The sequence below is a fragment of the Oryzias latipes genome, chromosome 11 (assembly GCF_002234675.1).
Source record: "Oryzias latipes chromosome 11, ASM223467v1".
Lineage (NCBI taxonomy): Eukaryota > Metazoa > Chordata > Actinopteri > Beloniformes > Adrianichthyidae > Oryzias > Oryzias latipes.
The window spans coordinates 3,144,264-3,157,106 of record NC_019869.2 but is presented as its reverse complement, the minus strand read 5'-3'; the positions used below and the strand labels follow the sequence as shown (position 1 = coordinate 3,157,106).

The 12,843-nt window shown below is 39.3% G+C and overlaps 2 protein-coding genes across 8 annotated transcripts in view; both read right to left on the bottom strand.

Annotated features, from left to right (window-relative positions):
• LOC105355020 overlaps window positions 1-12,330 on the bottom strand; it is a 55,808-nt gene extending 43,478 nt beyond the window's left edge. For all 6 annotated transcript variants that reach the window (XR_002874119.1, XM_011480683.3, XM_020706964.2 and 3 more), the window contains exon 1: window positions 12,245-12,330. The gene's annotated coding sequence lies outside the window, so the exon portion shown is untranslated. The remainder of the gene's footprint in view (window positions 1-12,244) is intronic.
• On the bottom strand, window positions 3,484-11,083 carry LOC110015858 (mucin-2-like). 2 transcript variants are annotated; one of them, XM_023959814.1, is made up of 8 exons: window positions 10,627-11,083; window positions 8,189-8,488; window positions 7,777-7,878; window positions 4,786-4,851; window positions 4,173-4,232; window positions 4,025-4,075; window positions 3,874-3,924; window positions 3,484-3,648 (listed from the first exon to the last, which is right to left on the bottom strand). In XM_023959814.1, exons 1-8 carry the CDS (start codon window positions 10,901-10,903, stop codon window positions 3,569-3,571), a joined length of 987 nt encoding a protein of 328 aa, XP_023815582.1. In that variant the 5' UTR covers window positions 10,904-11,083; the 3' UTR covers window positions 3,484-3,568. The 2 variants fall into 2 exon arrangements, with proteins under 2 accessions (XP_023815582.1, XP_023815581.1); XM_023959813.1 differs by lacking the exon at window positions 10,627-11,083 and adding an exon at window positions 8,732-9,684.
• Window positions 12,331-12,843: the final 513 nt, after the last annotated feature.

Below are 12,843 nucleotides of genomic sequence, written 5' to 3'. Positions count from 1 at the left end.
AGTCCTGGCTAGGGGGCTAGGGGGGAAACAATAAATTACATTTACAATAAAAATGTCAACATTAAAAACATGAATAAAAATTAGAGCTCATGTAAAACAGGTACAGTTAAAGTCAAGTGACTTTCTCCTCCAATCTCAGCTTGGATTTAAAATTATTCAGGAATGAGTTCTTTTAATTTCCATCTTTTCTGTAGAGTGTTCCATGTGGAGGGGGCAGAGAAGACAAAAGCCTTTTTCCCCAGTTCTGTACGAGCAAATGGAACGGCGAGCGATAGATGGTCATTTGAGCACAGTCCGTATGATTCCACAGTCCTCAGCTTAATAAGACTGCAAATGTAGGAAGGTAAAAGTCCAAGAAGAGATTTGTAAATAAAAATGCACCAGTGTGTGAACCTCCTGGTGGACAGAGAAGACCATCCCACTCGAGAGTACAGTTCACAATGATGAGTCGAGGCCTTGCAGTTTTTCACAAACCTCAAAGCGGCGTGATACACGGAATCAATCTTACTCAAACATTGAGCTGTTGCATTCATATATAAAAGGTCTCCATAATCTAAAATGGATAAGAAAGTTGCTGTGACAAGTCGTTTTTTAATCCCAAATGAAAAACAACACTTGTTTCGAAATAAAAAACCCAGTTTCAATTTCAGTTTCCTAACAAGATTTTCAATGTGGGGCTTGAATGATAGGGCATCATCAATCAAGATTCCCAGATATTTGTACACGTGAACCAACTCAATTTCATTTCCTTCTAGAGTGGAAACTGTAAGGAGACCCTGTGGTGTTTTTCTAGGGTTTGAGAACAGCATTAATTTGGTTTTGTCTGCATTAACCATTAATTTTAACTGGAGAAATGTGTGCTGTACCGTATCAAAAGCTCTTTGCTTATATTTAACAGCAGTGGTAGGGGATGGGTCAAAGCAATAAATAATTATGTCATCGGCATAAAAATGCATATTTGCATGAGACACATTTTGATCTATATTATTGATATACATGACAAATAGGAGGGGTCCTAATACAGAACCCTGTGGCACCCCCTTGTGTACATTTATGAATTCAGAACACAAACCGTCCTGTCTAACACATTGGGTTCTGTTGAATTCAGAACACAAACCGTCCTGTCTAACACATTGGGTTCTGTTCTTCATGTAATTTGTGAGCCAGGAGACTGCATGATCTGAAAGGCCAAAACTGATAAGTCTTTGTTTTAACACAATGTGATCCACAGTGTCAAATGCTTTTGATAAATCAATAAGGAGTGCAGCACAGTACTGCTTATTGTCAAGAGCAGCAAGAATGTCATTTATCACTTTTGTAGCAGCAGTAATGGTACTGTGCTTTTTCCTGAAGCCTGACTGTAATGTTAAGAGAAGCTCAAAAAACTCTTTGAGTTGCTCACACACAAGAGATTCAAGAATTTTTGACAATACACAAAAAATTGGAGATTGACCTGTAGTTGGTTAAAACTGCTGGGTCACCTCCTTTTAAGTGGGGAGTAACAAAAGCTGACTTCCAGATGGAAGGAATTTCTTGAGTTTCAATTGACAGATTAAAAAGTATCGTAAGAGGCTGAGCAATAAAATCAGCAGCCATTTTTAAAAAGAAAGGCTCTATCAGATCTGGCCCGGGAGGTTTTCTGTGGTTCAGGGTTTTAAGAACTTTATGAACTTGATTTACAGTAAAAGGTACAAATGTAAAGGGTTCACCGGAAAACATAGAAGAGTTTACACTGTGGGGTCTTGCAGCAGAGGGCGCCTTGTAACATTCAAAATGAAACTTTCAGATGTAGTGGTGGTCACGTTGGGTCTGCTGTTTTGGAGTGGGGAATTGTGAGAAATAATCCTGTTTTCCTGCTCTGGTCGAAATTGGGTTGAGCACGGGTTTTTCTTTTGCCCAAGCGCCTCTTCATGTGGCTTTTTTAAGGTGTTTCACTCTGAGTTATTTCATCCTGTTGTTTACTTCTTTTTTTTTCTTTTTTGCACCATAAATGTGGAGAGGGGAGAGGATGAAGAGGTGGGTGCAATGTTCAGTGTCAGATGTGTCAAAATAAATGCTTTAAGTGCCGTCTATTGCAGGCATGTCAAAGTAAAAGCAGAAAGTCTCCTCTATTGCTGAGCTACTTGATTATGTGTACCATCGCGGGCATGCTATTGAAAGTGTGCACCCTGGAAAATGCCGCCCCCTGTAATGTGCTGCCCTGACTGCCCACCTCACCCACATCAAAAACCGCCATTGCCTAAACCTTATCTATAGTGCCCTGGATTTAAAAAATGATTTGGACTCCTTGCCCACTACTTTTTTTTAGGGCAAATATGACGTCTACACTTTCACGAATCAATACAAGCTTTTTATTACGAATATTTATGAATCCACTGTGATCTGATGATAAAAACGTTATTGGTTTATTTCAAAAGTACATTTAAACACATTTTTTTCCTCAAAAGAATTGATACACTCGGGTTATGCACAGAGACTTCTAGGAACTTTTAGGGCACTCGATTTTGGAATTATAGATTCAGTCAAGAAAACTTGTAAAGTTTCGAAAACAGTTAACATGTTTTCCTTCTAAAAAGTTGGTCAAAAATCACATTTTATCTGTTTAGAATAAGTTTAGAAGTAATTTATCTCCTGGTAACATTTATTACTTCAATGCTTTGCAAGCTACCTAATTTCACGTCACAATGGGAATTTAATCCCAACATTTTCCAATTTTATTACAAATTAAACTTCCTTTTACACCAATTGTAACCTCTAAGCTTTTGGTAACATATCAAGTCTTTTAGCACTATTTGCTATCATATGAAACAGTGCATCAAGGGAAAACTGTAGTAAAGCAAAGCCGGGCTGCTTCTTATTTTATTTATTTTAAATAAAGCATGTCTAATTTAGGAATAACTGAGTTTAAAACCTAAAAACTGATATATTAAGATTGATGCAATTGCGCATCTATACTATATTGTCTGTATATTGTTCTCTGAGTTTGTATCTATGTTAATTGTGTCAGTAATGTAAAAGCTGTTGCTTCAATTTTATAGCAGTATTTGCAAAGATTCTCATGCAACATTCTACTTCATTTACTTAAAAATTGATTAAAATTCATCTAATATTCTATCAGTAATGGAAGCCTGATGGAGTAACTGCTTTTTAATAGTTATTTTAAATTAAACTAAAAAAAGGGCAAATACCACCAACATTTTTTCATATGGAAAAATGTTTCCGCTACTAAAATGAAAAAGGACATGTCTCATTTTTATGAATTAAAAAAAGCCCCAATAGTTTTTTTTCATATCTCACCTGAACTACTTCCCCCTAAAGTTACCAAAAAAGCAAACATTTCCTTTTAATATTTCCAACTGTTGTTTTTGTAAGGAAACCGTCTGAATCCGACTTAATGAAACTGTTGTCAATAAAATAATATATGAAATTATAAATACTTTCCAGGTTCAAGCTCCATGAAAGACAGAAACGTGCTGGAATCCACCAATTTAAAACCTCCTTTTAATGAAAGCTGACTTTTCTGTTGCATTTGCTAAACACATTGTTTTCATCACATTATTTACATTATTTACAGCTGCTCATCATGGTTTGTGGGGGCTTTGGGTTTCTCCAAGAGAAAGTAAGTACTGTCGGCTGGAAAAGACAAACCTGTGGATCAAGAGAATCTAATTAGATAAAATTGTTTGATGAGTATTGCTGACTATTTGATGAATATTAATGAAAATTGATTTTTAATCCACTACGAAATCTGAATATTTAAAATAATATTACAAATATCATATAATTTATCACATAAATATTATTATAGTGTATGTCTGGAAAACAACAGCCAGTTCCAAATTCTTGGAGATAAAAATCTGATAAATTAAATACCCCCATCATTTCCAGAACAAGGACTGGGACCAATCAAGGAATATGGAGAATCTGGGGGGGGGGGGGAACGGTGAAAGTTGAAAATTTAGACTGTTTTTAGATAAAATATCAAATATTAAACAAAACAAGAATAATAAAAGACAAACACAACCTTGATTATTTTCAAAACAAGGAGTCTGACCAATTACGGAATACAACAAATCTGAGAAACAAAGACAATTGAAGTTAAACATTTAGAGTCTTTCAAGACAAAATTAAAATAAATCTATAATGATAATAATTCAAAAGAATCAACATACCTTGATTAGTTCCAGATATAGGACTGGGACGGCTAGGACCAATTAAGGAATATGGAGAATCTGTTTAACAAAGTATGCAGGTAAAACCATCCCGTAGTCAGTGCATTCACACTCAGTGAGTTTTAAAAGAAAGAATTTTATTCCAAATTGGTCCTTTGACTGTCAATCTCTGCTGACTGGCAGGTTTACTTGGAGACTTGGGATGAGTAATGAATGAGTATGCAATATTATTTTGGATTTTTAGAACTGTTAAAACCTTAATTGAGCAATTTTAGCATTTACTAAATTGAAGCAAAGACTTTTAGACCCAAAGTTTTATCATTACTTTTAATAGAGAGTTCACCTCTTTAAACCAAAACTTAGAATTGAATGCACAAAAACAACCTAATGCTATAAATGGCATGAATTTGTTTATTTCATTCAATTTAAGTGAAAAAAAGCTTTGGATAGGGAGTTGAAGGGCTAACTTAAAGAAATAATTATATTGCCATTTACTCTGTTTTGTAATTATCAAAGATTAACATAATAATTGGGAAAACACTGAATGTAGAGAATGTTTGTAACTCAATTTTTCAATAGTCATTTTTTAAGAAGGAAAAGTCATTTTTCTCACCGCTGTCAGGCTGGAGTCCTGTTGTGTGTGATACTTCATCGTAGACGTGACACTCTGCACCTGCTTCTGTAAATGTATATTAACGTCACAACATCAAAAACACGTTTTCTGTTCAATGACCAAGAAAAAAGTACTCTATGACCCCCTACACCAAAATAGTACCACAAAAACACGGTTCCCGCTAAGTCTTTAAAAAATAGAATTTAAGAATTTGGAAAAGAGACTGTTATGGTGCCTCTGTCAGTCTCTCCTCCCCTCCCCACTCTGCTCTGCTTTCCTGATTGGACCTGACTGTAGACACTCATCTCATCACCTGCCATTCTTCTTAAGGAGATCCAGCTCCAGCATTCATCGCCAGTTCGTTACCCATAATGGTGCTTAGTCTGGTCACCAAGTTTTCTCTCGGCTTCCAAGTAAGAAGACTGGCCTTCCAAGAAGACAGGCCTCGGGCGGGTAGTTCAGTATCTGATACCGGAAAAAAACTTTTATTCATTCCTGTCCTCCCGTTGAAGCAGCAGGATTGGGAGGCCAGCCACTTTCAAGGATAACTCATCGCACCAAACCCTTTCTTCTCATTACATCCAGTAACTACAGACAACTCATTCAATTTTTCATCACCCAAACTCTCCAGACACCCATTATTCTGGGTTATCCTTGGCTCCGTTCTCACAATCCGCAGTTTGATTGGGTTAACCAGCACATCGCCAATTGGAGTGCTAATTGTATGGCTAATTGTCTTGAGTCAGCAGTTCCCCCAGTTTCTCCCCACATTAATAACATCACTGAAGAAATTGACCTTTCTCGTGTTCCTTCCTGTTACCATGACTTAAAACCTGTTTTAAGCAAATCTAAGGCGGGGGTCCTTTCTCCTCATAGACCCTACGATTGCTCCATTGAGCTGCTAAATGGCGCTACCCTGCCCAAAGATTATTTAATTTATCAGGTACTGAGAAAGCTGCCATGGAGAATTACATTCAGGAGGCACTTTCCTCGAGACATATCCGCCCCTCCTCTTCTCAGGTTGGGGAAGGTTTCTTTTTCGTAGAAAAAAAGGACAAAACTCTACGCCCCTGTATTGTTTTTCGTGATCTAAACCAAATTACTGTCAAAGATAAATACTCTCTCCCACTAATTAGCTCTGTTTTTTTTTCGTTCATGAAATACGTGTTTTCACTAAACTGGATCTACACAATGCTTATCATCTGGTTCGTAATAAGGAGGGAGATGAATTGAAGGCTTCAAACTCTCCACCTTCTGGTCTACTACATCCTCTGCCCATACCGAGTCGTCCTTGGCCCCACACCATCTCCAAAGGTGCCAACGTATTTGGCATCAGACCAGGGCAGCTCTCCTGCGCACCAGGGAGAGCAACTGTCGAGTAGCCAATCGTCACAGGGTGGTGGGACCCACGTACCCACCTGGACAGAGGGTTTAGCTCTCTTTTCAGAACATCCTTATCCAGGCTACCTCCCGGAAGCTGGCTCCCCGTTATATGCTCTCTTCTCGGAACATTCCTATCTCGCCACCTCCCGGAATCTGGTTCCCCGTTATATGCTCTCTTTTCGGAACATTCTTATCCAGGCTACCTCCCGGAAGCTGGCTCCCAGTTATATCAGACCTTACACCATTGAGAGGATCATCAATCCCTCCTGTGTCCACTTGCGGCTTCCACCGGCCCTCAAGGTACATCCATCATTCCATGTGTCCCAGATTAAGCCTGTCCAAGAATGTCCTCTGTGTCCGCCATCCGCTTCCCCTCCGCCTGCCCGTATCATCGACGGCGCCCCGGCTTTTACCGTTAGCCGGGTATTGTATGTCAGGCGCCGGGGTCGGGGTCTCCAGTTCCTGGTGGTTATGGCCCTGAGGAGCGGTAATGGATCTACCGCTCCCTAATTCTGGACCCATCCGTGATCGAGGACTTTTAACGTGCTCATCCTGACCAGTGTCCTGGACCGCCTGGAGGCGGTTGTTGAAGGGGGGGGGGGGGGGGGTACTGTCACGGTGCCTCTGTCAGTCTCTCCTCCCCTCCCCACTCTGCTGTACCCAGCTGTGGACACTCATCTCACCAGCTCCAGCATTCATCGCCAGTTCGTTACCCATAATGGTGCTTAGTCTGGTCACCTAGTTTTCTCTCGGCTTCCAAGTTATAGCGTTTGCTTACCTTATTTCTCCGCCTCATCTTCAGGTCTTTACACCATGAGTTTCAACCTGGGTCTTCCCTCTCAAGAGCCGTCTGGTCCGATTCCACGCTTCCAATCTCCAGCCACGCCAAGATTCCTGCCAAGCCTTGACTCCTGCCACGCCGCATCTTCAGCCACGGCAAAACTCCCGCCACGCCAAGACTCCAGCGTCTGGTCAAATAACTCCTTATTATGAACTCAAAACTCTTCAAGACTCATCTTTAAATTCCGTTCTGAAAAATAAACCTTTTTGTTCCAATCCTCACCTCCTGATTTTCTTCCGGGTTCCTGCGTCTGGGTCTGCTTCGTTATTCAAAACACGACAGATACCCTAAAAATCTTGAATTTGAATATCTGGGCCTTGTGCTGCTTGAAATTTCTCCATTTCACATTTCTTGTCAAACTTAATTTTGAACCATGATTATTTTGAACAAATCATCTAAATAAACAGCCGCCGACCCAATGCTGAAAACCCACCGCTGGTTAAAAAGAAGAAGAAAAAGGGTGCTAAATCATCACGGCACTAAGATAAGAAGCCACAGTTTAGGTCATAAAATGGAAATAAATGAATAAAATGGGTAATGATGACTAAAATAGGAAATAGACTGAGAATTTGGTCTTCCTTTTTGATATGCATTGCCTTAAAAAGGTTTTAAAATCAGCTTGATGAATCTTGTAGTAACCCTACGTTATGTGTTTTTTTATAAGCAGATAACAGAACCAATCACTGAATTTATTATTTTATGTTGTTTGGATGATGGTCAAATGACAGTCGAGGAATTTTATGTGTTAGAAGTTTGATTTTACATACCTTGTTTTTTACATTTTTTTCTCCAGGTAAAGCAGGCAGTGGTGATGATGATGAGGAAGATCAGTGCACCCACTAGAATTAGCCAAGGAAGCAATGTGACTTCTGTAAAAAACAATAACAACACAATGCACCAGAAAAGAAAGAATTTAGATTCATTGGAAGGTGTAGTTCCCATTTTTTCATTGCTTTATTCCTAGAGGTTTTTTTTTCAATCTTAGCCTAAAAATAGTAACGCTGACTGGTTCAACACTAGCATTTGGAAATTGTAAAAAAAACATATATATATAATATAGGATATTACTAGATTGTCATTTGCTTTGGTTAAACCGGGTCATTTTGGGTTTGACAGTTATGGCTTTAGTGGAAAATGTTGCTGCTGTTTTAGTTGTGCTGTTTACAGTTGGTGTTGTACCGTTTTGGGTTTTCGTTGTGCTGATTGCCGTTTTTGTACTGGTTGTGGTTGACATTGTTGTACTGGTTGTGGTTGTAGTTGTTGTTGTTGGCGTTGTGCTGGTTGTGGTTGGCGTTGTTGTTGTTGGCGTTGTTGTGCTGGTTGTGGTTGGCGTTGTTGTGCTGGTTGTGGTTGGCATTGTTGTGCTGGTTGTGGTTGGAGTTGTTGTTCTTGGCGTTGTGCTGGTTGTGGTTGGCGTTGTTGTGCTGGTTGTGGTTGATGTGCTGGTTATGGTTGGCGTTCTTAAGGGTTCCTTTGTTGCTGATGCATTGCATGCAATGGAGAAAGCACAACTTGAGTTAACAAAACTCAATCCTCCACATCAGTGCAATCACATTAAATATGAAACTTCTCAGGAGTAGCAACATGCATTAGTCATACAGCAGCATGCCTAATGCAGAACCACATTTACAGCCACATAAAAATGCTAAGGTTGTCAGCAGTTCAGAAAAAACGAGCATCAACTGCTAATACTGCTTGTCGAGAGTGAGAAATCTTTCTCACCAGAGGCTACAAAAGTCTTAATTAACAGGAAAACATCATCCTGAAGTTTGCTGATGACACTGCTGTGATAGGACGCGTCACTGGCAGGGGCGAAGCAGCCTACAGGAGGGAGGTGGCCAGTCTGGTGACTTGGTGTGAGGACAACAACCTCACGCTCAACACAGACAAGACAAAGGAGATGATAGTGGACATGAGGAAGGAGAGGAGGAACCCTGATCAGCCGCTTCTTATCTGGGGTCTGGAAGAGGAGAGAGTGAGCAGCTTCAAATATATGGGGGTCCACCTCAGCCAGGACCTCACCTGGACACTCAACACCACACAGATGGTGAAGAAAGCTCATCAGCGGCTGTACTTTCAGAGGAGGCTGAGGAGGTTTGGCACATCCCAAAGATCCTCAGCAACTTCTACAGCTGCTTGTTTGAGTCCATCCTGACCAGCTGCATCACAGTGTGGTACGGCAGCTCTACCGCCATGGGCCGCCTGCAGAGAGTGGCGAAAACTGCGTCCAAGATCACCAGGACTCCTCTGCCCTTGCTGCAGAGCATCTACAAATGAAGGATCTGCAGAAGAGCTGCCTCCATCATCAAGGACCCCACCCACCCACAACGAGGTCTGTTCACTCTACTCCCCTCAGGACGGTGGTACAGGAGTGTGAAGTGCAGGACCACCAGACTCAGGAACTCTTTCTTTCCCTCTGCCATCAGGCTTCTTAACAGCTGACAGGAGTCTGGACCAACAAACTGCACCTTGCACACCCTTGCACAACCTCATTGTTCATTACTGTTTATTATGGCCCCCAGCAGCAGTCACTGACTGCAGGGACCGTATTGTTTTTGCAGTTTGAACGACTATGCTGCCTTTCAGCGAAAATGTGACCCCCGCCGCATGCTCGGAAAGTCACCAAAATGTGCACACACATGGGATAAATTGCAAATGTTTTTTCCACAAAGTCAACGTAACCCCCCCCCCCCAAGACGATGACATCACGGCCAGCGATCCCGTCAAAAAAATGAATGGGCCGAAAATCGCGTTTGGGGCCGAACAAAATGTACTTCAAAATACATTTACGAAACCCAAACATACGTGTCGGGGATATCCAAAAGAAGTTTTGAAATCATGATGGGACGGCCACACGACCTACGGCTTGGCGGCCATTTTGTGGCGAACTCTGCACCACAGAAGTGTCATTGACCTTTGACCTCGGGAAAAGGCCGCCATCCTGCATTGTAAAAAAAAAAAGCCACTTTAGCGCCACATACAAACGAGAACTTGTTCTAGGGATTTTTGCCATTGTCCCATAACTTCCGATCTTAGACCGGAAACTACCAACTTCATTGTTGATGACATGTTCAAAAATAAAAAAAAAGGAGGAAGAGGAACGTTATTTTTTTAAAACGCTTCATCATCATCGACTGGAGAAAATGTTTTTTCATTTTAACCTCCACATTGCCACTAATCATGAAGCTACTAACTTATTGCTAAACCCGTCTCATCTGAAACTACAAAGCTATGTGGTGTTCTGCACATCTGGGTCATTTGTTCAAAAAAGCTGCAAAAAAAGATTTTATGAGCAATTTGATCAGTTTCTTCATCACAGTTTACACAGGTTAATCCTTCAGTTCTGTAGTCCCATAGTCCCAGTTCTTCCCCTGACCTGTCGATTTTGTCAGAATTAATGATCATTTTATGAGTTCCGTGCTTTTGGTTCAGTTTTACAGTTGTTGTCATGCTCAATAGTTCCAAAGTTATGTATTAATTTATTCTTTATGTCTCTAAGACTAAGACAAAATCTTTTTCTTTCCTCTGCAAACCTTTCAGTAGAACTGATAAAACCTGATTTATGTCTTTTCTGTTATTAATATGGGGACAGAATCTATTATTTCTACATTTCTCACCTGATCTGCTGGTCACATTCAGAAAAACAGCTGGTTTTCCTCCACAGTAGTACAATCCAGTGTCTTTCTGTTTGACATGTTTTATAATCAGTTTTTTTTTCTTCATCTGGAACCGCTGCTGTGGTATTTCTCCAAACTGTCTGCTCCACTTTGAATCATCTGGTCCTTCATCTTCATCAGGACACTTCAGGGTGACATTTTTTGTCTCTCTAACACTCTTTATTGTAATTCCTGCAAATGATTGAAGATTTTCTATTAGCGATAAATTCAAGATCATTATAGAATCATAATTTGATGAAACAAAAACACAAAAACTTTAACTTTTACTATGAGAAAACCCAAAAGTATTTGTTGTTATCAAACTTGCGTAGATGTTCTAAACCCATTTATCCATTAAAATGATGTAGAAGTTTAAAATTCCAGTTTAAAGTTTTTTTTTTATGTATGATTTATTTATTCATTTTTCAAAATAAGAAAAACAAAAACAAAAAACAATTCAAAACCACAATTGCAAAGAAAGAAAAGAAAAAGGGAAAAAAAATGTACACAAATGAATGAATAAAATCTTACAAACAATATACTGTGCTACCAATCTATGAACAGCAGAGACACTGCACACCTTATAACCATTAATGTACCTGAAAGTTCACTGGGTCGTTTCTAAGGTCAAGGACATGACATGCTCTAAGAAAGGTGTCCAAATTTCAGAGAATTTACATGCAGTACCATTAAGAGTATGTCCAGTTTAAAGTTTAAAATTAAAAAAAAGATTTGTTTTGGTAAATTCATGTTACCTGATGGGATCACGGTCAGTTCAACAGCTGTTTCATTGTTGCAGTAGTATCTTCCAGAATCAGAGAGCTTAACATTGATAATAACAAGTGATCTATCTGCTTGAGAATTATATCGTGAATCATTGGTGTGTTTTTTATCACCATCACCATATACAGTAATTATATTACTGTAGATTCCATTTGTCTCTCTGCTCCATGTCACATTACCTTTTATTGGCGGGTTACAATGCATAGTGATCTGCCGTGATTCATTCACTGCTTTATAGACAAAATCTGAAAAAGAAAAAAAAATCGATTTAATACAGTTTAATCAAACAGACTAAAACTATATAAAAAGATACAATTTCCCATTTAAAAACCCCAAAGCTTTGAAGAGCGTTTTGCTGTCGCCCAAATTATAAATTCTTTTACATTTTAAATTAGACATGCTCTTTTTCTCCTGTAAAATTCAAAGCTGGTAAAAATGCCACAAACATACAGGATTACATTTTCAAAAGTTACAAGAAAGGAAGTTCAAGTTTCTTTTAGACTGAACGTATGAACAGTTTCCGTGTTAAGAAACAGGAACTCAGCATTTATATTTTGACACAACTATTGTTGAGTTTTGCTGGTTCCATTTTTTATAATGTTCATAATTATGATAAAACACAAAAACCTGGAAACTTTCAGCTTAAAAAAGTTTACTGGAAATGATAAGATCCAGAACATTAGATTTTTTTTATATGGTTTTAAATCATTACTGAACATTTTAAAACTGCACTCATCAGAGAATTCAGAATTCTTGAAGAATCACTAAACTGTAAAAACTTTTAAATGTTTCTCACCTGCAGCAACATGAGAAGTGAGAGCAAAGACGATCAGGCAGCAGCAGAGTGAAATGCTCATCGTGACAGAGCCTCAAAGATCTGAGCAAACAGTCACCAAAAGCTCAACAGGAACTCTGCTGTTCTCACATATGTGGGTTGGTGGTTTAATGTTCTCTAGCGGTTAGGGGACTTTGCTGTGCCATGAGATGAAAAAAACTTTAAAGTGAGAAAACAAAGCGTGTGTTTTTTTCTGTTTCAATACTCACACCTTTTTCTGTGTACTGCTCTGTCTGAACATGTTGAAGTTTTTGGAAAAAACTTCACAATTTGTCTCCACCCAAAATCCAAATCTGCTGCTTGTATCACAGAAATGGGAAACAGAAACTCTTCTGCAAACATGCAAGGTTTTTACTTAATCATTGTTCTTCCAGGTATCCCACAAACACATTCTGGTTTAAAAAGAGCAAATACTTTTCTTTTTCAAACCTTAACCAAATCAAATCATGTGACCCGATGCTCTGGATGTCTCTGGATCTTTTGGGAACCCACAAAATCCCTTTTAGGAGCCAACCCAGCTACTATCGGCTTTAACAAGAAGAGAGTTCAGTGTTCACACC

Bases quoted from the DNA above. Each gene is read 5' to 3' on its own strand.
- LOC110015858 (XM_023959813.1), bottom strand. From the start codon at position 9,071: ATGAGCTTTCTTCACCATCTGTGTGGTGTTGAGTGTCCAGGTGAGGTC. The intron at 7,879-8,188 runs GTACAACACCAA...TGTTTTTTACAG, and splicing joins CACAACGAAAACCCAAAACG to AAGTCACATTGCTTCCTTGG. The intron at 3,925-4,024 runs GTTGTGTTTGTC...CCCCCCCCCCAG, and splicing joins TTGTTTTGAAAATAATCAAG to ATTCTCCATATTCCTTGATT.